General features: G+C 43.6%; 1 protein-coding gene across 1 annotated transcript in view; it reads right to left on the reverse strand.

The window, feature by feature from the left end:
* Positions 1 to 24,280, reverse strand: part of LOC126092195 (protein borderless) — a 478,622-nt gene that overhangs the window by 265,571 nt on the left and 188,771 nt on the right. The window contains exon 3 of the mRNA XM_049907679.1: positions 2,684 to 2,823. Coding sequence (XP_049763636.1) covers positions 2,684 to 2,823 — 140 coding nt within the window. The remainder of the gene's footprint in view (positions 1 to 2,683; positions 2,824 to 24,280) is intronic.

The following is a 24,280-nucleotide window of genomic DNA, read 5'->3' on the forward strand; positions in this document are numbered from 1 at the left end:
CTCCAAGACGAGCAATTACCCAAAGAGCGAAAGTACCTGAACGTAAATGTTTCTTACAGTTCAAGTTTTCGTTAGTATATATAACAAAATTTGGGGTGTTGTACCCTGCTTACTCGCACAGTTCATACGCTATATCAGTTGCCTGTAAGACTATTTGTTGTACAAAATTGAATATAGTGTTTTTTCTCGAAATTTAGGAAGTGCCCGTTTTCATAGAGTCACTTAATTCTTCTGTTGCGTTATTTCTAATGGGATTTCTTACAACACTAGGGTCGTCTGCAAATAGAATTGTGCTTGATGAATGTAAAGTGCAAGGGCATTCACACATATGTAAGAAATAGGTACGAACCCAAAATTGAACTACTTAAATTGGAAGAAACACACAGAAAATGTTGTGAGGAAGGCTAACCAAATACTGCGTTTTATTGGCAGGACGCTTAGAAAATGTAACAGATCTACTAAGGGGATTGCCTACACTACGCTTGTCTGTCCCCTTTTAGAATACTGGCCACGCGGGATTAGACGAGCGGTCTTGGCCGCTGCAGTCATGGACTGTGCGGCTGATCCCGGCGGAGAGTTCGAGTCCTCCCTCGGGCATGGGTGTGTGTGTTTGTCCTTAGGATAGTTTAGGTTAAGTGGTGTGTAAGTTTAGGGTCTGATGACCTTAGTAGTTAAGTCCCATAAGATTTCACACACATTTGAACATGTTTTTTAGAATACTGTTGCGCTGCGTGGGATCCTTACCAGATAGGACTGACGGAGTAAATCGAAAAAGTTCAAAGAAAGGCAGCACGTTTTGTATCATCGCGAAATAAGGTAGAGAGTGTCACTGAAATAATACAGGATTTGGGCTGGAAATCATTAAAAGAAAGGCGTTTTTCGTTGCGACGGAATCTTCTCACGAAATTCCAATCACCAACTTCCTCCTGCGAATGCATACATATTTTGTTGACACCGACCTACATAGGGAGAAACGATCACTACGATAAAATAAGGGAAATCAGAGCTCGTACGGAAAGATATAGGTGTTCATTCTTCGCGCGCTACACAGGATAGGAATAATAGAGAATTGTGAAGGTGGCTCGATGAACCCACTGCCAGACACTTTGATTTGCAGAGTATCCATGTAGATGTAGAGCCCTGTGGGGTTCTCTTCGGAATTTATCCAGAGTCACCTTCCAATACTGTTTCAATTATTTAGCACAAAGTTTTGCATTTCGTTCATTAAGTATGGTTCAAACTAGTTCTTTGTAAAGCCACCAATTCCATAAAACATGGTTTCTGTCAGAGAGTAACATGATTTACACTGTAGGTGGGCAACGGCGGTCAGCGGGCAGGATCCAGCGCGCGAATGGTTTCAATCTGGCACGCAAAAAAAGAATCTGTGGGAGATGGAGCGTGAACATATTAGAAAGTTGCACTGTTGAAATTAAAGGTAATTTACGATGAATTAACTGCAACCAGTTGCATTTATAAGCGTTATTTTTACCATTATGATGTCTCGAGATGCCTAACATCCCCTCTTCAGATATTTATGTTTTTGACGCATTGTGAACAATGATGTGGCGAAATTTAGCAACGTACGTTTTTAAGATAATTATTGCAAAACGTCGAAAGTAAAGAAACAATTTTTCAAGACACCTAAAAAAATCTAAACATCAGAAGATGCGGTTAACATAAAATAAATTTACTCGCCAAAACGCGTGTTTTGAGGTATAATTTACTGGCGTGATGTGTCGGGAAGGGGATGCGATTCCTATCGGAGCGCTATTGAAAAAAGTGTCACGGACGCCCACACCCAAGAAATTAAAAAAAAAAAATTTGTTAAATGTGTTTAACTTTTATTAACAGAACACTTTTTTAAATCAGTACTGATGTGTAAGTTGGTTACAGAACATGAAAATATCTTTTAACGCGATCTTAGCAACACCAAAGCATTTCCGGTAATGTTTAGACCGAGTGATGTAGAAAAAAGGACAGATGCTTCGTTAATTGTAGTTGTTTTCCATTCACAACATACATTTTAAGCGACCTGAACCGGAAAATGTGGATATGACATTTGTTGAAAAAAGCCACTTAAATTTTCGGGTTAAGGTTCACTGAAAAATTTAAATCAGTTACGGAGTCTGATACAGGAAATCATTAAAAGCAATTTTTTTTTTTCAAAACGTTAAAATATAAAGTACCAGACAATATTACGATATTTACAAATGGTTTGCAGAAAGAACCCTCCCCCTTTCCCCGTGCCTTAGTATGGCGATGGTTAATGAAGTATGTGAATGAGGCCGGTGCGTTACCAGAGGCTATCAACGTGTGATAATTGGTGATTGAATGTGTAAATAGCATTCTTAGTGGAGCAAGCCTTCTGTAATGCAAACGGTCATGTGGTAAGCAAAAGCAAGCCAGTGTTCAGATTAAAGATAACATCAACAACGGAGAGTGTAGAAATCTTGTTAGTTCGATAGCATGTTGGAGGGAGCCGGCAATGCGATACAAAATATTACATATAAGAGCGCTCCAAGCTTTAATATCTTATTGGAGGTATAGTCAGCTCCGTTGGTAAAGAATGCCGTTTGCAGACATTTTACTGCTATTTTCGTCCCCACAGTTTGGCTGTGAAAGTGACGAGCAAAGGCTGCCAAAGGCTTCAGCGAGAAGAAAGTGCCGTGGACGGGAGACTTACGTCTTTGTTCCAGCGCAGGATGTGCGGGATGACGATGTCGTGCGGGAAGTCGAGCTGGCAGTTGAAGACGACGTACTCGCCCACGGCCGCCGTCAGGAACGTGGCCTGCTTCTCCTCCTCCATCAGCGCGCACGCGCTGCCTGCGCACACCACAACACAGCACCAGTCACAATCAGAGGTCTACAAGTTCTACTACCAGCCCATCCGCCCTGTCTCCACCGCAACCGTTAAAGCAGTTCAGCCTGTCGCAACGGAGGCACAAGGGTACACGTGTACTGGCTGAAGCACAGTGGTTAGTGCAGGCCATATTCTGTTTGTGAACGCCTGGAAAGCTCCATGGGTCCCGTTCAGCCGGCCGCGGTGGTCTAGCGGTTCTGGCGCTGCAGTCCGGAACCGCGGGACTGCTACGGTCGCAGGTTCGAATCCTGCCTCGGGCATGGGTGTGTGTGATGTCCTTAGGTTAGTTAGGTTTAAGTAGTTCTAAGTTCTAGGGGACTTATGACCTAAGATTTTGAGTCCCATAGTGCTCAGAGCCATTTTTTTTTTTTTTTGTTCCCGTTCAGCCTGCTGCACTTGTCAACCGGTTGCGCTGCCACTCCACAGCGACTAGCCAGGTGTCTGTTTGCGTAGGTAGTATCAAATGTTCAAATGTGTGTGAATTCCTATGCGACCAAACTGCTGAGGTCATCTGTCCCTAGACTTACACACTACTTAAACTAACTTATACTAAGAACAACACACATACCCATGCCCGAGGGAAGACTCGAACCTCCGGCGGGAGTGGCGCCCGATTCATGACATGGCGCCTCTAATCGCGCGGCCAAACCTAGCGACTAGGTAGTATCACATCGGTGGGAGCGTCAAAATGAATAAACCAAACAGATAAATATGAGGAGAAATTAAGAATTAGGGATTATACGAAGTGATTCAGAAGTAACTATACTTCACAAAAGAAGACGAAGTAAATATTCCAGAATTCGAATCGTCGGCCGGTGTGGCCGTGCGGTTCTAAGCGCGTCAGTTTGGAACCGCGTGACCGCTACGGTCGCAGGTTCGAATCCTGCTTCGGGCATGGATGTGTGTGATGTCCTTAGGTTAGTTAGGTTTAAGTAGTTCTAAGTTCTAGGGGACTGATGACCTCAGTAGTTAAGTCCCATAGTGCTCAGAGCCATTTGAACCATTTGAACCAATTCGAATCGAGAACAGCTGCAACATGAGTAACGTAGAAGTAAATATCCTCGGAGTAATGGAGCAACTTAAACCACTTAATAAAAGCAAGTCTTCTGGTCCAGACTGTATACCAATTAGGCTCCTTTCGGAGTGTGCTGATGCATTAGCTCCATACTTAACAATAGTATACAACCATTCGCTCGACGAAAGATCCGTACCCAAAGACTGGGAAGTTGCACAGGTCACACCAATATTCAAGAAAGGTAGTGGGTGTAATCCACGAAATTACAGGCCCATATCGTTAACATCGATATACAGCAAGATTTTTGAACACATATTGTGTTCGAACATTATGAATTACCTCGAAGAAAACGGTCTATTGACACGCAGTCAACATGGGTTTAGAAAACATCGTTCCTGCGAAATACAACTAGCTCTTTATTCACATGAAGTGTTGAGTGCTATTGACAAGGGATTTCAGATCGATTCCGTATTTCTGGGTTTCCGGAAGGTATTTGACACTGTACCACACAAGCGGCTCGTAGTGAAATTGCGTTTATCGACTAATAAAGTCATCAGACTATCTAAACAAACTGTAAAACGATTTAGAAAAATATCGGAATGGTGCGAAAAGTGGCAGTTGAACCTAAATAAAGAAATGTGAGGTCATCCACATCGGTGCTGAAAGGAATTCGGGAAACTTCGGTTACCCGATAAATCACTCTAATCTAAAAGCCATAAATTCAACTAAATACCTAGGAATCACAATTACGAACAACTTAACTTGGAAGGAACACATAGAAAATGTTATGGGGAAGGCTAACAAAAGACTGCGTTTTATTGGCAGGACACTTAGAAAATGTAACAGACCTACTAAGGAGACTGCCTACACTACGCTTGTCCGTCCTCTTTTAGAATACTGCTGCGCGGTGTGGGTTCCTTACCATATAGGACTGACAGAGTACATCCAAAAAGTTCAGAGAAAGGCAGCACGTTTTGTATTATCGCGAAATATGGGAGAGAGTGTCAGAAATGATAAATGATTTGGGCTAGAAATCATAAAAGAAAGGCGTTTTTCGTTGTGACGGAATCTTCTCACGAAATTCCAATCATCAACTTTCTCCTCCGAATGCGAAAATATGTTGTTGACACAGACCTACACAGGGAGGAACGATCACCACGATAAAATAAGGGAAATCAGAGCTCGTACGGAAAGATATAGGTGTTCATGCTTTCCGCACGCTGTACGAGGTTGGAATAATAGGGAATTGTGAAGATGGTTCGATGAACCCTCTGTCAGACACTTAAATGTGATTTGCAGAGTATCCATGTAGATGTAGATGAGTATACCGTATGAATCAAAATAGACGTAAAAATGTTAGATGAAGTTTCGTATGAAATTGCTTTATATCAGAGTTATGAAGCAGAGTGGGACCACAAGTGCAACACAAGCAACGCTAAATTAATTTTCCTCAGAGAGGAATGACACGAAGAGACCCAAAATTCAATACAACTATGTACTGTGCATACGCGGTAGAACATGTTCAAAATACTGTCCACGCACAAGAAGACAGTGCGTGCAGTACGTCTTAGCGCTCTCGGAGTGTTGTAGGCTCCATTCATCTCATTCAGCACAGTTGCACAGCCATTCTCATTTCACTGATGTGGTTGTGTCACATTCTTTATCCCCACACCATACACGAGTTCCCTGACATGGCCCCAAAGTTCGAAATTAAAGGGCTAGGATCCGGAGATCTGGAGGGCCAAGTAACTTGGCCTGCACGACCTGTCCATTTATCGGGATAAAGCAATCTCTTCCAATCGAAATGTGTATAAGTCGGTTCGTGTAGCGAGTGGGACATCATGAAGCAGACCAACCGATTCATGTTGCAAAAACTTTCGATACGCCCTGCCACTCAGGCGCTGTGGAATAACGAGCAGTCCACTATACCACGCCACATGTTCACTGCAAAACTATGTTGATATCGTCATATTATGCTGACCTGAGGATCCCTATGAGCCCAAATGTGAACCACAGTGCCACAGAGTACAACAGATGACACCGAAGTCAAGCAAGCAAAGCATTTCGTACCAGAATCAACCGAGCAGTGTGAAGGTGTGTCTGAGGCAACATTAGTCGATACGCAGGTGGACACTATACGCCAGAAGCCTGTACAGGTCTATGACGTAATACCTACCAAAAATGACATTATGCATCATAACTCGGAAATAAAGCAATTTCACACAAATCTTTAACATTTTAATGTTATTTTAATGCATACATTACATACACGAATTGTGACAGTCGTTTTTGAACCATCCTGTATACCAGTTACAAAACAGCCCCAAGTCCAGCATGTGGAATGTTTTCGTGTGTTTTGAGGCCGCTTTAAATAAATCGGTGGCTCTCTCGCAACGTAAATTGTGTAAAAAGTTACTGAACACTCACTGAGGAACGTCGACATGTCTGTAAATTTCACCAGCAGTTTCTTCACTCCATAAATCCTTTGAAATAGGATAAAGACTTAGTGGCTGACAAGTATATAGAAATGTGTGCTGAACGTAAGGTCATTTAGCAATACAGTCTAAATTTACGATAAAAATTGATTGAAACAGGGAAAAAAGTATGGCTCAGTCGCTATTAAAAACCACATTCTGGTGGTATTCAACGTAGTAGGAGGAAAGCGTAGAATCAAGAAAAGCTTCTTCGTTCTGACATATACTTTTTAAGATTAAAGTAATATGAAAAACGAACTTCGTGTTTGCTATGACGCATTTGCGGAATTCAGAAATGAGCACCGACCTACTGTCGATATAAACTCGTTTGGATATCAGGAAGGCTTTTGACATTGTACCACAGAAGCGGATTGTAGTGAAATTGCGTGCTTACGGAATATCGCCTCAGTTATGTGGCTGGATTCGTGATTTCCTGTCAGAGGCCACAAATTTCGTAGTAACTGACGGAATGTCATCGAGTAAAACACAAGTGATTTCTGGCGTTCCCCACGGTAGTGATATAGGTCCTTTCTTGTTCCTTATTTGTTTGAACGGTATGAGAGACAATCTGAGCAACCGTCTTAGGTTGTTCGCAGATGACGCTGTCGTTTATCGACTAGAAAATTCATCAGAGATCAAAACAAACTGCAAAACGATTTAGCAAAGATATCTTTGCGATGCAGAAATTGGCAATTGACCGTAAATAAGTAAAGTGTGAGGTCATCGACATCAGCGCTAAAAGGAATTCGTTAAAATTCGGTTACATGATAAATACGTCAAATATAAAGGCCGTAAATTCAACCAAATACCTAGTAATTACAATTAAGAACAACTTAAATTGGAAGGAACACATAGAAAATGTTGTTGGGGAGGCAAACCAAAGACTACGTTTTATTGGTAGGACGCTTAGAAAATATAACAGACCTACTAAAGAGACTGCCTATACTACGCTTGTCTGTCCTTTTTTTAGAATACTGCTGCGTGGTGTGGGATCCTTATCAGATAGGACTAATAGAGTACATCGAAAAAGTTCAAAGAAGGGCGGCACCATTTGTATTATCGCGAAATAGGGTAAAGAGTGTAAATGAAATGATACATGGTTTGGGATCGACATCATCAAAACAAAGGCGTTTTTCGTTGCGGAGGAATCTTCCCACGAAATTCCAATCACCGACTTTCTCCTCCGAATGTGGAAATATTTTGTTGCCGCCGACCTACATAGGGAAAAACGATTACCATGCTAAAATAAGGGAAATCAGAGCTCGCACGGAACGATATATGTGTTCGTTCTTTCCGCGTGCTATACGAGATTGGAATACTGGAGAATTGTGAAGGTGGTTCGATGAACCCTCTGCCAGGCACTTAAATGTGATTTACAGAGTATTAATATAGATGTAGAAGACGATAGTAGCATCACTGAGAGTGCTGCCCGTGTGTTGAATGGGAAAGGCGCGCGATCTATCTGAGTTTGTCCCGGGGCACGTTGTGATGGCCCAGAGGCTCGGCATGAGCATTTCGGGAATTGCACGATTTGTCGGGTTGCTGTGGTAAGTGTCTTCAAAACGTGGCGAAACCAACGTGAAACCACGTCCGGACGTCGTGGTGTTGGGCGGCGAACACTCGTTACAGATGTCGCACGTCATTGCCTGGGCAGACTGGTAAAACAAGACAGGCGATGAACCTGTGACGGAACTAACATCAGACTTTAATGCTGGTCAGAGTAAAAATGTGTCTGAACACACAGTGCACCGAACACTCCTAACAACGGTCCTCCGCAGCTGACGACTCATGTATGTCCCAATGTTAACAGTGCGACATCGGCAACCACGACTGAAATGGGCGTATGGGCGTATGGGCGTATGGGCGTATGGGCGTATGGGTGTATGGGCGTATGGGCGTTGGCGCAGTGGCAGAGCGTTGCATGTCTGATGGATCGCGATGCCTTCAACATCATGCCGATGGGAGGGAGCGAACGCGTCGTCTTCCATGGGAACAGCTCCTTGACGTCTTTACTGTGGGACGGAGACAAGCTGGCGGCAGCTCCGTTATGCTCTGGGAGACATTCATGTGGGCATCCACGGGTCCAGTGGAGCTCATGCATGGCACAATGACGGCCAAGGAGTATCGTACGCTGGTTGCAGACCGCGTATAACTCTTGGTGGCAATCATGTTTCCCGTCGTCAGTGGCATTTTTCAATAAGATAATGCACCATGTCACAACGCCAGGTGTATGATGGAATGGTATGAGCAGCACTGTGCCCCCCTCTCCAGAATTTAAGTGAATTATGTGACTTGTGTGTGCAGATGTGGTTCAAACCCCCTCCAGTGACCTACCAAGGATACACATCCCAGAAAATGTTATTAAAATTTGTATAACTGGGATCATATTTGGCTGAAACATACTAAGGTTAAGTAAACCAGATTTCCAAACCCTTACTTTAGTTTCCGTTGCAGTATAACAGATATCTTCAAGGTCTTAGGTGCAAACGATATCTACTTTCAGAGATCGTTCTGCTCACTACAGAAAACATGCATTAGAGATGACCTAATGATGGTTCGAATTGAGAATAGTCTAGTCGAAGCAGGATGAAGTTGTAGAGAAAATCTTTCATATAGAAATAAATAAATATTCTCAAATGGTTCAAATGGCTCTGAGCACTATGGGACTTAACATCTGTGGTCATCAGTCCCCTAGAACTTAGAACTACTTAAACCTAAGTATCCTAAGGACATCACACACATCCATGCCCGAGGCAGGATTCGAACCTGCGACCGTAGCAGTCGCGCGGTTCCGGACTGAGCGCCTAGAACCGCTAGACCACCGCGGCCGGCTAAATATGCTCGAAATACGCCGAAAGGCAAAAAAGGTCAAATGAAATCCACCATTTTTTGACTTACAATGACCCAAATGAATATATATTGCACTGAGGCTCGTCTTGTGATACTCGTCTAAAAACATTTCTCAACAACTTCGAAACCTTCTCATAATACTACAACGGAAGTGTACAGAATAAACTGCTACTTAGCGTAGCACAGAGGCAAGATGGACAGGCAAGCAGGACATCTTCAGCCTGCTTGGATGGGTATAGGTTGGCTTGGACGGGAGTAAAGCAACCTGCTCGTTCTTCTGCTAATGTGCGGCTTCTTGGTTAACGGGTAAGCATTGACAGGTTAAAAGCGGAATGTGTACTCCTCTGGTGACATTCAGTCCTGTAAAGTTAAGGACTACTTTTAGTGAGATATGTGTTGGAAAAAATTGTTGAATTAAAGCAGGTACAAAAATATTTGGAAGAGATTGCAGTGACGAAATGGATACGACTAAGATGACGAGCTGCTCAATTTTCATTTTTCTGATGACGAAGTCATTTTTGAAGAGGGTAAGGATAATAGGAATCGCATGGTTAGATAATATCAGAAAAGGACTTTAAACATTAATTTAGAGAAACTAGAGGGTGTGGGTTAACAACTGACGTTAATTTTTGGGGTAGTTGGGTCGGTGGATTCATAGAAAAACGTTTGATTCATTATTAGCAGACATAGAACCAATAAAGTCTAAATTAAGACCTGCTTTGGTGAAGGTAGACAAGCAACCAAACAATTAATTAGAGCTCAAAAGCACATATATTAGGTCAGGAAAGAAGATTAGGATATTTAAAACTGTCGTAGAAAGCATAGCAATTTGTGGGCAGAAACATGGAACTAAAATTAAAGAATTTAGACGGACTTATAGCCGATGGATAGAGGACTTTGGAGGTCTTGCTGTAGGTTGACGCTACCAGAAAAAATTAAAAATGAAGAAATGAATGAAGCTGGTAGCACTGCAACGGATAACGTCGAAGCAACAACACTGAGATGATAGGGATCATTGTCATTTTCGTGAGGCCAGATGGCGTAAGAAGAGGATGGAACAGATTGAAACCAATACAAGGAGAGGAAGTCCGAAAACAGTATGCAGAAATGGAGTCAGAATTATATCAGAGGGGAATTTGAAGGGGGAAGATTGGAAAGGTAGGACACAGGAAAGTGGAGTGCGAGAAATGACTACAATCTTGTATTTAATTGCAATAAAAAGTTTACTGTGTACTGTTTGTGTGTGTGTGTGTGTGCGCGGCGGTGGGGGTGGGGTTAGAGGCACTCATCGTCGAAGTTATCAGCGCCCAAACGAAGATCAACTGAAATGAATGTATTTAAACCTTAAAAAATGCGATAGAAGAAATAAAAGGCAAACTGAGATAAAATTGCACTCGTTGCCTCCCAATCTCACCCGCGATCACACTAGCCCACAAATGGGCAGAGGTACGAAAACTCTTAATTAAAATAGAACAAGAACTAGGGGAAAACTAAAAAAGATTTGCAGCAGTATGTGGCTGGATCATCACTTATCAAAAACACGGATAGATCAGCCACCCTGATAACATCTTCACAATGGTGCCCTAAAATTTCAGGAACAAGTCAGACGATTCACAAAGTCTTCAAAGTCGTACCTGATTCGGTTGAATGTCAGGTAAAATAGACAGCAAATCTGTCGGCAAATGACTGCCGCCCTTTGGTCGAAAAATTAAGCACAAACTAAAGCTAAACGTCGTCCGAATAGGTCTCGGAAGACTCTAAAGTTACTGACTGACCACCGAGGTATCCTCAGCCTTTAGGCGTCATTGGATGCGGATATCGAGGGGTGTGTGGTCAGCCCACCGCTCTTCCGGCTGTTGTCAGTTTTCACGACTGGAGCCGCTACCTCTTAATCAAGGAGCTCCTCATTTGGCTTCACAAGGACTGAGTGCATCCCACTTGCCATCAGAGCTCGGCTGACCGGACGGTGACCCATCCAAGTGCTAGCCAAGCCCGTGCACGATCTGACCTCTCAATTATGTTCCTTGAATGTCGCTTATTCAGATGAACTGGAGGACAGAGTTTATCCCATACAAACACATCCCACACCATTATGGAGCCACCACCAGCTTGCACATTGCCTTGTTGACAACTTGGATCTATAGATTTTTGGGATCTGCACCATATTCGAACCCTAGCATCAGCTCTCACCATCTGAAATCGGGACTCATCCGATTACATTTTGAACTGCGATTCATGTCAGGCGATTTGGGTGACCCAATCATTCGTAGTTGTCCAGAATATTACTCAAATCAAACACGAACAACTGTGGCCCGGTGACATGTTTCGGAACACGAAATACAGGATTTGAACTAATTCAGTTGGAGTGCGGACGTCGTGGCGACTGCACTGCGATATCAAAGATGTGTGTTCTGACTGTGTTGGAGAAGAGGTGATGACCATACTGCTTGAAATAAAGTCTTCATTCCCTTCCCCCCTGCAAAACATGGCCTGCACCTCAACAGGTATGGGTTAGGGAGGTTGGCAAAGCTTATAGGTGACAGCATAGGTGGGATAGGTGGGATCACTCATGGGAAAATTCCTGCAGTAGTGGGTGTTAGAGCTGCACCTAGGTATTCCTGCTTAAGGGAAGTCTCTCTAACAAAGGAACCACTTTCGACAAAGCTCAGGTATCCGAGTAATGAGGGAATTAGTATACTTCATGAAAATATGCAAGGTATTAGAGATAAAGTTAGTGAACTGCTTATAGATGTTGACTCTGAAATTATTGGTATATCTGAACACTTCTTAAATAAGGAGACAATTCAGAGGCTTCCTCTACCAGGATACAGGTTGGCTGGCAGCTTTTCGAGGAGCTCTTTCCAGTGTGGGGAAGTAGCCATGTATGTGAAAAACGGCATCCCATTTGAGTCAATTGATGTTTCAAAGTACTGCACTGAAAAGGTGTTTGAATGTTGTGCAGGTGTGGTTCAATTTAACGGAGCTAAACTTCTAACTGTTGTTATTTATAGATCCCGAGACTCCGATTTCACAACATTTTTGCTAAAGCTAGAGGAGGTTCTTGGTTCACTTTATATGAAATACAAAAAGTTTGTTATATGTGGTGACTTCAATATTAATTGTATAAGTGATTGTGCAAGGAAGAGGATGCTGGTAGACCTCCTTAATTCATATAATCTTATGCAAACCGTATTCTTTCCAACGTGAGTGCAAGGGAACAGTAGAACAACCGTAGACAACATTTTTGTTCATTCCTCATTACTAGAATGGCATTCTGTTAGCAAAAAGGTGAATGGCCTTTTAGATCATATTGCACAAATTTTAACTTTAAAAGATTTTTGTGCTGAAACACGTGTTAAATATAATCATCAGCTGTTTAGGAAAGCTGATCCAGTTGCTATAGAGACCTTTGTAAACCTTATCAAGGAACAAGAGTGGCAAGATGTTTATAGCGCTGATACAGTAGATGATAAATATAATGCTTTTCTCAAGACTCTTCTCGTGCTCTTTGAAAGTTTCTTTCCGTTAGAACGTTCAAAACAGGGTACTAGCACAAACAGGCAGCCTGGGTGGCTGACTAGAGGGATAAGAATATCTTGTAGAACAAAGTGGCAATTATATCAAAACGTTAGAAACAGTCAAAATCTAAATGCAGCATCCCATTACAAACAGTATTGTAAGGTGCTTAAAAATGATATTTGGAAGGCAAAAAGTATGTGGTATGCAGATAGAACAGCTAAGTCTCAGGATAAAATTAAAACCATATGGTCAGTCGTAAAGGAAGTGGCTGGTCTGCAGAGACAGGTCGAGGATATAGAATCAGTGCGTAGTGGGAATGTCTGTGTTACTCATAAGTTGCATATATGTACAGTATTTATAATCACTTTCTGAATATAGCAGGTGAACTAAATAGAAACCTATTCCCAACAGGGAATTATATAGCGCTCTTAGAAAAAAGTGTTCCAAGACTGTTACCTGAAATGCTCCTCCATGATACTGACAAGAGGGAGATTGAGTTAATAATTACACTACTGGAAATTGAAATAAGAACACCGTGAATTCATTGTCCCAGGAAGGGGAAACTTTATTGACACATTCCTGGGGTCAGATACATCACATGATCACACTGACAGAACCACAGGCACATAGACACAGGCAACAGAGCATGCACAATGTCGGCACTAATACAGTGTATATCCACCTTTCGCAGCAATGCAGGCTGCTATTCTCCCATGGAGACGATCGTAGAGATGCTGGATGTAGTCCTGTGGAACGGCTTGCCATGCCATTTCCACCTGGCGCCTCAGTTGGACCAGCGTTCGTGCTGGACGTGCAGACGGCGTGAGACGACGCTTCATCCAGTCCCAAACATGCTCAATGGGGGACAGATCCGGAGATCTTGCTGGCCAGGGTAGTTGACTTACACCTTCTAGAGCACGTTGGGTGGCACGGGATACATGCGGACGTGCATTGTCCTGTTGGAACAGCAAGTTCCCTTGCCGGTCTAGGAATGGTAGAACGATGGGTTCGATGACGGTTTGGATGTACCGTGCACTATTCAGTGTCTCCTCGAGGATCACCAGTGGTGTACGGCCAGTGTAGGAGATCGCTCCCCACACCATGATGCCGGGTGTTGGCCCTGTGTGCCTCGGTCGTATGCAGTCCTGATTGTGGCGCTCACCTGCACGGCGCCAAACACGCATACGACCATCATTGGCACCAAGGCCGAAGCGACTCTCATCGCTGAAGACGACACGTCTCCATTCGTCCCTCCATTCACGCCTGTCGCGACACCACTGGAGGCGGGCTGCACGATGTTGGGGCGTGAGCGGAAGACGGCCTAACGGTGTGCGGGACCGTAGCCCAGCTTCATGGAGACGGTTGCGAATGGTCCTCGCCGATACCCCAGGAGCAACAGTGTCCCTAATTTGCTGGGAAGTGGCGGTGCGGTCCCCTACGGCACTGCGTAGGATCCTACGGTCTTGGCGTGCATCCGTGCGTCGCTGCGGTCCGGTCCCAGGTCGACGGGCACGTGCACCTTCCGCCGACCACTGGCGACAACATCGATGTACTGTGAAGACCTCACGCCCCACGTGTTGAGCAATTCGGCGGTACGTCCACCCGGCCTCCCGCATGCCCACTATACGTCCTCGCTCAAAAGTCCGTCAACTGCACATACGGTTCACGTCCACGCTGTCGCGGCATGCTACCAGTGTTAAAGACTGCGATGGAGCTCCGTATGCCACGGCAAACTGGCTGACACTGACGCCGGCGGTGCACAAATGCTGCGCAGCTGGCGCCATTCGACGGCCAACATCGCGGTTCCTGGTGTGTCCGCTGTGCCGTGCGTGTGATCATTGCTTGTACAGCCCTCTCGCAGTGTCCGGAGCAAGTATGGTGGGTCTGACACACCGGTGTCAATGTGTTCTTTTTTCCATTTCCAGGAGTGTAAATCACTAAAGATCAAGAACTCTTATGGATATGATGGGGTATCTAGCAGAATACTGAAGTATTGTTGTATGTATGTTAGCCCAGTACTTAGCCATATCTGTAACTTTTCCTTTAGGAGTGGTCAGTTTCCTGACCGATTAAAGTACTCGGTAGTGAAGCCACTTTATAAAAAGGGAGACACTGATAATGTTGACAATTGTAGACCTATTTCTATGCCATCGGTGTTTGCTAAAGTTATCGAGAAGGTTGTGTATACAAAGTTACTGGAGCATTTCAATTCACATAACTTGCTGTCAAATGTTCAGTTTGGTTTTAGAAATGGTTTAACAACTGAAAATGCTATATTCTCTTTTCTCTGTGAGGTTTTGGACGGATTAAATAAAAGGTTGCGAACGCTAGGTGTTTTCTTTGATTTAACGAAGGCTTTTGACTGTGTTGACCACAAAATATTACTGCAGAAGTTGGACCATTATGGAGTAAGGGGAGTAGCTTACAATTGGTTCGCCTCTTACTTTAAGAACAGATAGCAGAAGGTAATTCTCCGCAATATTGAGAGTAGTAGAGATGTTCAGTCCCAATGGGGCACTGTTAAGGGGGGCGTTCCCCAAGGGTCGGTGCTGAGGCCACTGCTGTTTCTTATTTATATAAATGCTATGCCTTCTAGTATTACAGGTGATTCAAAAATATTTCTGTTTGCTGATGACATCAGCTTGATAGTGAAGGATCTTGTGTGTAATATTGAAACAATATCAAATAATGTAGTTCATGAAATAAGTACGTGGCTTGTGGAAAATAATTTTTTAATGATAAATCACAGTAAGACTCAGTTTTTACAGTTTCTAATTCACAATTCAACAAGAACCGATATTTTGATCAGACAGAATGGGCATATTATAAGCGAGACGGAACAGTTCAAGTTCCTAGGCGTTCAGATAGATTGTAAGCTGTTGTGGAAAGCCCATGTCCAGGATCTTCTTCAGAAACTAAATGCTGCTTTATTTACCATTAGAACAGTATCTGAAATAAGTGACACTTCAACATGAAAAGTAGTCTACTTCGCATATTTTCATACGCTTATGTCATATGATATTATTCTTTGGGGTAATTCTTCTGATTCAAAAAGGGTATTTTTGGCTCAAAAACGGGCTGTTCGAGCTATGTGTGGTGTAAGTTCGAGAACCTCTTGCCGACCCCTATTCAATAGTCTGGGAATTCTGACATTGCCCTCACAGTACATATTTTCTTTAACGTCGTTTGTTGCTAGCAATATTAGCCTATTCCCAAGCGTTAGCAGCTTTCACTCAGTTAATACTAGGTAGAAATCCAATCTGCATGTGGAATGCACTTCCTTGACTCTTGTGCAGAAAGGAGTGCAGTATTCTGCTGCATCCATTTTCAATAAGCTACCACAAGAACTCAAAAATCTTAGCAGTAGCCCAAACTCTTTTAAGTCTAAACTGAAGAGTTTCCCCATTGGTCACTCCTCCTATTCGGTCGAGGAGCTCCTTGAAGAGCTAAAAAAATTAAGCAAATTCCAGTGTTACATTGTTGATTTTCTTTATTTAAACTTACGACTTGTCACCTGAAGACGTTTTTTTTATATTTCATTTTATCTGTTTCTAATATCGTGTTATAATTTCATGTATTGACTCGTTCCATGACCATGGAGACTACTTCTTAATTTGGTCCCACAGAACAATAAATAAATAAATAAATAAATAAAAAATCAAAGGACATGACTTAGGTTACTATAAGTGCAGTTTATTATTTGACGTGATTCTAATAGGCTACCAGTAAAAAAAGCTAAGTGATGGAGAAAGTTCATACGTGTGATTAATTATGGTGTTGGGATTAGAACGTGTGATAGATTTTTGTTATGGATGTAAGGAAATTGGCTTTCTAGCCGAGAAAATCGGACATCGTGAATAAATAATAAATAATAATAAATAGAAGTACAGTTTTCGAAGATTATCATGTTGGAATTTGAATTTGGCGCAATTTTCTAGTGGGGTAGGCTTTTAATAATAATGAATAATAATAATAATAACAAATTATAATGAATGATAATAGATGATAATGAATGACAATAAATGACAATGAATGATAATGAATGTTAATAAATGATAATGAATAATAATGAATAATAATAAACAAAAGTAAGGTTTTGCGGACATTATCGTGTTGGAATTTGAATTTGAAGGGAATTTTGTAGTGGGGGCAGGTCAATAATAATAAATGATAATGAATAATAATAAATGATAATAAATAATAATAAATGATAATGAATGTTAATAAATGATAATGAATAATAATAATAAAGACATGTACAGTTTTGCATGCATTATACTGTTAGAATTCAAACTTCCCGCCATTTTTTTTTCTGTATGCTTAGGTTAGTGGACATAGTACAATTGGTCTATTTTCCTGCCAAAATTCAAATTTTCCGCCATTCTTTCTTGAGTTTAGGTTAGTGGACATAGGACAATTGCCCTATTTTCCCGCCAAAAGCCGCCATATTGGATGACGTCATGCACTGTTGCCAAGTCTTTATGCCGCCATATTGGATGACGTCATCGCCGCCATCTTGAAGCAATTTGGCAACAATGGAGAGTGGGGTGACGCCAGCCTTGCCCTACTACTCTTATACCAGAGCATATCAGACAACTGGGACTCGATGCTTAACCAAAGAGCTGACGAACTCTCATGTGTAGTATTGAAAAAGGAACGTTCGCAGACGATGAATGTATGGCTTCCTACCGCTATACACTCACATTACCAGCATCTGTAAGCCAATGACGAAGTAACATGGTCAACACAGTCCATTGTTCTTGTCCACCTAATAGTTCTTTGGAGGGTCGAACTTCCGCCCTGTAACAGGGAGTTTTCGTAGCTGTGTGATTTCCATTGAACTATTACAATACCCAACATTCTCCACCTACCTCTGAGTGCGAAGTAGTCTGAGGTCCCAGATATATTAAGTGGAACTGGCCCTGTTTTCTGCCACAATCAAAAACTTGCAACAGAAATATGACTATTGGGAATCGGTATCGACCGATCAGAAGTTAAACCTTTACTGACCGTTTCCCAGTAACTTTATTTTTTTAGGATGCATGAGATTAGTGGTGACATGACGTAGGTTGGCGTGTCGGTATGCCCATTGGGGAAAAGTTTAACAAACTAAATTGACGAACAGATCATCTTTATTCACAAAAATGAGTATAGTTCTAAATATGGAACATATATGGAAATTGTGACACCATGGTTCCAGAAGAACAAACTGTATTCACCTTAATTATTCAGCACGGATTTGACTGAAGCAGGAGCGCGACATGAGCACACATACGCTCACACCCCAAATCTCGTTCCAGAATTACAATAAACAATCTTCACCATTTTCTATCCAAAGTTGCGAAGCCAAAATTGGCCTGTGCCTCAAAGCGAAAAGAAAGTACAAACCTGATCAGGATCACGATGCCTGAAGTGAATGCCTGTAAAGAACAATTTCTACAACATCTGAATTTATAGGAATGATACGATAGTTGAAACTCACGAGATACCTATAACCCTCGTCACAAATGACTTAAGCGTCACAAAAATTTTCTGATTCGAAAAGCCAGGTAAGTTCTCGTCCGAAATCGAGGTTTACTTTCGTGCAAAAGAGCACAACATATTCACCGCCAATACAGCGACTCTGCTGCGACTCCACTTCTCACTGGCTCTATAATTTCTGTCTGAAATCCAATCTGCTTCGCACCCAAGCACTGAGAGCGAAAAACTAAGAGTGGATGAACTGATTGATCCACAACACGAATCCTTATGTGATGCCAGGCATCTCCTCCAGGTGGTCAGTTGCGAGAGGCCCCGGCATGAACAACCGCGCAGATAACGCTCTCACGCCCGCCACAGTCGCACCTTCAGTCAGCTCTGAAACTTCAACTGCCGTTCCCAGGCCTCCGCCGCAAAACAACACAAAGAAAATCCACCTGAATTTGGACAGTTGCATGTGTTTATAATTACTCTCACTTTCATTACGTCCAGCGATTGTCCATGTTTAGGACTGGTGGTTACAGGAAATAGTGTTCTGAGTAACAAATGCAGTAAAAACGAGAGTAAATCACTCTCAGATTCAGTTCCCAGCGTAATCTTCCTTTGTCGTAAGTAAATATATGAAATAAACGCCAGAGAAGAAAATGTATTCTCCTGAATTGATGAAAACACGAAACTATAAAACTACAAAAAAAGTGAAAAGTCAATTGATTGCCGCCTTTCGAAGTGTTTGAAACTGTAATAGGGTCCAAAAAAAAAGAAAAGAAAAGAAAACGTCGAATTAGGCAGGTATCGGGAGAGGAACGATGTCAGACAATGATTTTCGACTGCTTTATCGAAGGATTTATGGGGTGGTATTCACTGAGGTGACAAAAGTCACAGGATAGTGATATTCACATGGCAGCAGTATCTTGTACACAAGGTACATAAGGACAGTGCATTGGAGGAGCCGTCATTTATGTGAAAACGTTACCGATGTCGTTATGGCCCACGATGGGAACTAACAACGCGAAATAGTAGTTGGAGCTAGATGCAATGGACATGCAACTTCGGAAAGTGTTAGGAAATTCGATGTCACCAGTGTAGCGGCACCACCATTTAAGATGGGAAAAGATTAGCTTCGGTGCAATATTTCAGAGTGCGCAAGTTACAGCCAGGCACAGGCCAGTTGCAATAAGTTGCGCTACCAGCGGTTGTGAAGTAGAATGGAGGCCACAGGGCCGTAGACCAGCTGAAAAGAGTAAATGCAGCAGTCTGAATGGTGGAGGTTGCAGGCAGGAGGGGCCCACTGGCCCAACCCATGTGTTACGAGTACATGAATCGGAGCGGCGTGTTAGCAAAACAGAGGCGCACACCCGCGTATAAATAGGCTCCGGTTCACTAACAAACTCTCCTGGATGGCGGGGCGTGGCACACCGCTGACAACACGCAGCAGCAGATGGGGTGCCAGCGTTCCAGTCCAAGGCAGGTCGCTGGTTCGACCCTCTGAGGCCAACAAAGGGTCCAGAACCAGCCAGTGGTGGGCCACGCCATGGCTCACTGCTGAAGGCGGTCTTGTTGGCTCCCAACACATGCCGGAGGCATCCCAAGGTGAGGGCCGCAGATTCGGACGCTGCATCACGGGCGCTTTCTTTTCGCTGCGATCTTAGCCACGCCAGTGAGGAAGCACGCTGTGGGACAACTTGCAGCTCCTAGTGGGTGGCACTGAGGTGGCACGGGCAAAGACCGCTGAGGCGACTGCCAGCGCTGCCTGAAGTCAACTCCGCAGCCGTACAAGGCCAACACACAGCAGTGTGCTGCACGAGTCACTGAGGCAGCCATTTCGTGCCAAGCCATTTTGCAAACAGTGGTGTCGTCAGCATTGTGGGACCCGGTAATTCAGACTCAGAACAACAGGGGCACTGTAGCTGGAAATAATAAATCACTTGGGAAACTCGGACGCGTTTTAATAGGGCTCATCCTGACAGTTTCCATCCTCATCCAACATACCGTTTACACGAGATTCACAGAGTCAAGAGTGTACTGAGAATATCAGATTTCAGGCATCACCTCTCACCGCGGACATCACAGTGGGCGATGGCTTTCACTTAACAAATTATAGCAGCGGCGTTTGCGTACTGTTATCAGTACTAACAGACAAGCAATCCTGTATGAAATAACCGCAGAAATCAATGAAGGACATACGTCGAAAGTATCCTTCACGACAGTGCGGCGAAATTTGGCGTTAATGGCCTATGGCAGCAGACGATCGAGCCGAGTGACTTTGCTAACAGTGGGACATAGCCTTCAGGGCCTCTCCTGGGCTCTCGACCATACAGATTGGACTCTACACGACTGGAAAACCGTGGCCTGGTCACTTTCGCAATTATGGACGGCTAGAGAGGCAACATGGCTTAAATTTATGCAGGGGACGTCCAACGACTAAGTGAGTCTATTACACGTTGAGCTGCGGCACTATGTCAGGCAAAAGAGGGTCCAACACAGTGTTAGGAGGTATACCGCGACTTCTGTCACTTATGTGTGTCCAAATAAACATTGAAGAAAAACGTGTGAGATAGGGTGTAGAACTAAAGGGCAAATATACACTCCTGGAAATTGAAATAAGAACAAGGTGAATTCATTGTCCCAGGAAGGGGAAACTTTATTGACACATTCCTGGGGTCAGATACATCACATGATCACACTGACAGAACCACAGGCACATAGACACAGGCAACAGACAATGCACAATGTCGGCACTAGTACAGTGTATATCCACCTTTCGCAGCAATGCAGGCTGCTATTCTCCCATGGAGACGATCGTAGAGATGCTGGATGTAGTCCTGTGGAACGGCTTGCCATGCCATTTCCACCTGGCGCCTCAGTTGGACCAGCGTTCGTGCTGGACGTGCAGACCGCGTGAGACGACGCTTCATCCAGTCCTAAACATGCTCAATGGGGGACAGATCCGGAGATCTTGCTGGCCAGGGTAGTTGACTTACACCTTCTAGAGCACGTTGGGTGGCACGGGATACATGCGGACGTGCATTGTCCTGTTGGAACAGCAAGTTCCCTTGCCTGTCTAGGAATGGTAGAACGATGGGTTCGATGACGGTTTGGATGTACCGTGCACTCTTCAGTGTTTCCTCGACGATCACCAGTGGTGTACGGCCAGTGTAGGAGATCGCTCCCCACACCATGATGCCGGGTGTTGGCCCTGTGTGCCTCGGTCGTATGCAGTCCTGATTGTGGCGCTCACCTGCACGGCGCCAAACACGCATACGACCATCATTGACACCAAGGCAGAATCGACTCTCATCGCTGAAGACGATACGTCTCCATTTGTCCCTCCATTCACGCCTGTCGCGACACCACTTGAGGCGTGCTGCACGATGTTGGGGCGTGAGCGGAAGACGGCCTAACGGTGTGCGGGACCGTAGCCCAGCTTCATGGAGACGGTTGCGAATGGTCCTCGCCGATACCCCAGGAGCAACAGTGTCCCTAATTTGCTGGGAAGTGGCGGTGCGGTCCCCTACGGCACTGCGTAGGATCCTACGGTCTTGGCGTGCATCCGTGCGTCGCTGCGGTCCGGTCCCAGGTCGACGGGCACGTGCACCTTCCGCCGACCACTGGCGACAACATCGATGTACTGTGGAGACCTCACGCCCCACGTGTTGAGCAATTCGGCGGTACGTCCACCCGGCCTCCCGCATGCCCACTATACGCCCTCGCTCAAAGTCCGTCAACTGCACATACGGTTCACGTCCACGCTGTCGCGGCATGCTACCAGTGTTAAAGACTGCGATGGAGCTCCGTATGCCACGGCAAACTGGCTGACACTGACGGCGGCGGTGCACAAATGCTGCGCAGCTAGCGCCATTCGACGGCCAACACCGCGGTTCCTGGTGTGTCCGCTGTGCCGTGCGTGTGATCATTGCTTGTACAGTCCTCTCGCAGTGTGCGGAGCAAGTATGGTGGGTCTGACACACCGGTGTCAATGTGTTCTTTTTTCCATTTCCAGGAGTGTAGTAGTACAAAGTTTTGAAAGTAATATGCAGAAGGTACAAAAAGCAAGCGACAACCAAAGCAGGAAATGCAGCAACCGGAGACCCAGAAGCATACATATAGGTCTACACTTACAAATCTGTACAAATCTGGCGTCAACTGTAGACACATCAGTAGTTTCGTCAAAACAGAAATGGAAACATTTACGCCGTAGGGGAGGGAAAACGTATGCCTCGCAAAATTTACTAAGGGAAGTTTCGCCTGGGTGCACGAAAAGGTGTAACATAGATATTACGTCATAACATATGAGGAACGGTTATAATATAGAATAACAATAAAAATAGAAACATTTAAAAGGAGTTAAAATTAAGACAGAACGGATACGTAAATGCGGAATATACTGATGTAAAACTTGGAAATGTGAAAAGAGTGCTGCCGTAGAATTAATAGCCGACAGCATGGTTCTAACATTAACCGGCAGATGTGAGAAGATATAATTGTCTGGTAGGATAATAACTATTAGGAGGTTAAGAAGTAAATAAGTAAATATGCAAAATTCAGATTGATAATATGAAGCCCTTTACATATGAGGACCAGTATACAAGAAAACAGCACTCTTCCAAACAGCAAAGGCAAGAAATTTAAGCGCAGAAGTCCATTGCAGCAATCAAAAAGTGCTCGAAAGCAATGAAATGAAACGAAACAATATCAAGACATATATAGCCAAGTGAACATTCTTCTGTAGTAACATAATTCAAACGCTTCGATTCTCTTCTTTTCCGGTTTTCCGACAGTCCATGTTTCAATGCTGTGATAAAAACGAACATTCTCAGAAGTTCCTTCCTCAAATTAAGGCCCATGTTTCATACTAGTAGACTTCTCTTGGTCAGGAATGTCTTTTGTGCCAGTGCTAGTGTGCTTCTTATGTCCTCCATACTCAGTCCCTCATGGCTTATTTTACTGCCTGTGTAGCACAATTCCTTAACATCATCTTCTTCGTAATCACCAATCATGCTGTTAAATTTCTCACTGTTCTCATTTCTTCGCCTCCTCATTAGTTTCACCTTTCTTCGATTTACCCTCAATCCATATTCTGTGCATCAGAATGTTCTTTCCATTCAGCAGATACTTTCACTGAGAGTAGCAATGCAATCAGCAAATCTTATTATTGAAATCCTTTAACCTTGAGTCTTATACCCTTTTATTCCTAGCACTTCGTTCTTGGCTCTTATATATATTGTGTATTACCCGTCTTTCTGTATAGCTTACCCCCATTTTTCTCAGAATTTCAAACATATCACCATATGACATTGTCGAATGCTTTTCCCCCATCGTCAAATCCTATGAACTCGCCTTCATTCTTCTTTGGTCTGCTTCCATTATCAACCGCAACGTCAGAACTGCCTCTCTGATGCCTTTACCTCTCCTAAAGCGAAACTGATCGTCATGTAGCACAACGTAATTTTCCTTTCACTATTCTACACGTTATTCTTGTCAGCAACTGGGATGCATGAGCTGTTAAGCTGATTGTGCGATAATTCTCGTCGGCTCTTACAATCTTCGGAATTGTGTGGATGACTTTTTTCCGAAAGTCCGATGGTATATCGCTAGTCATACAGTCCACACACCAATGTGAATAATCGTTTTGTTACAACTACCTCCAATGGGTTTAGAAATTCTGATGGAATGTTATCTATCCCTTCAGCCTTACTTAATATTAAGTCCCCCAAAGCTATTTTAAATTCTGTTTCTAGTACTGGATCCGCTGTCTGTTCTAAATCGGCTCCTGTTTTTCCCCATCATAGGGTCTTTTAATGCATTCTTTCTACCTATCCGGTCTCTCCTCTGCACTTAACAGTGGAATTCACATTGCACTCTCAATGTTAGCACCCTTGATTTTAATCTCACTGAAGACTGTTTTCACTTTATTACCTGCTGAGTCAGTATTTCTCACCTTACCTTTCCTGCACTTTCTACTTCATTCTGGTGTGATTTTTAGTTCTGTATTCCTGAATTTCCTTGAAGATTTTAAGTACTTCCATCTTTCACAGATCATCTGAAGTATTTTTCTGTTACCCATGGTTTCTTCACAGCTACTTG

Source organism: Schistocerca cancellata, chromosome 7, assembly GCF_023864275.1.
Source record: "Schistocerca cancellata isolate TAMUIC-IGC-003103 chromosome 7, iqSchCanc2.1, whole genome shotgun sequence".
NCBI lineage: Eukaryota > Metazoa > Arthropoda > Insecta > Orthoptera > Acrididae > Schistocerca > Schistocerca cancellata.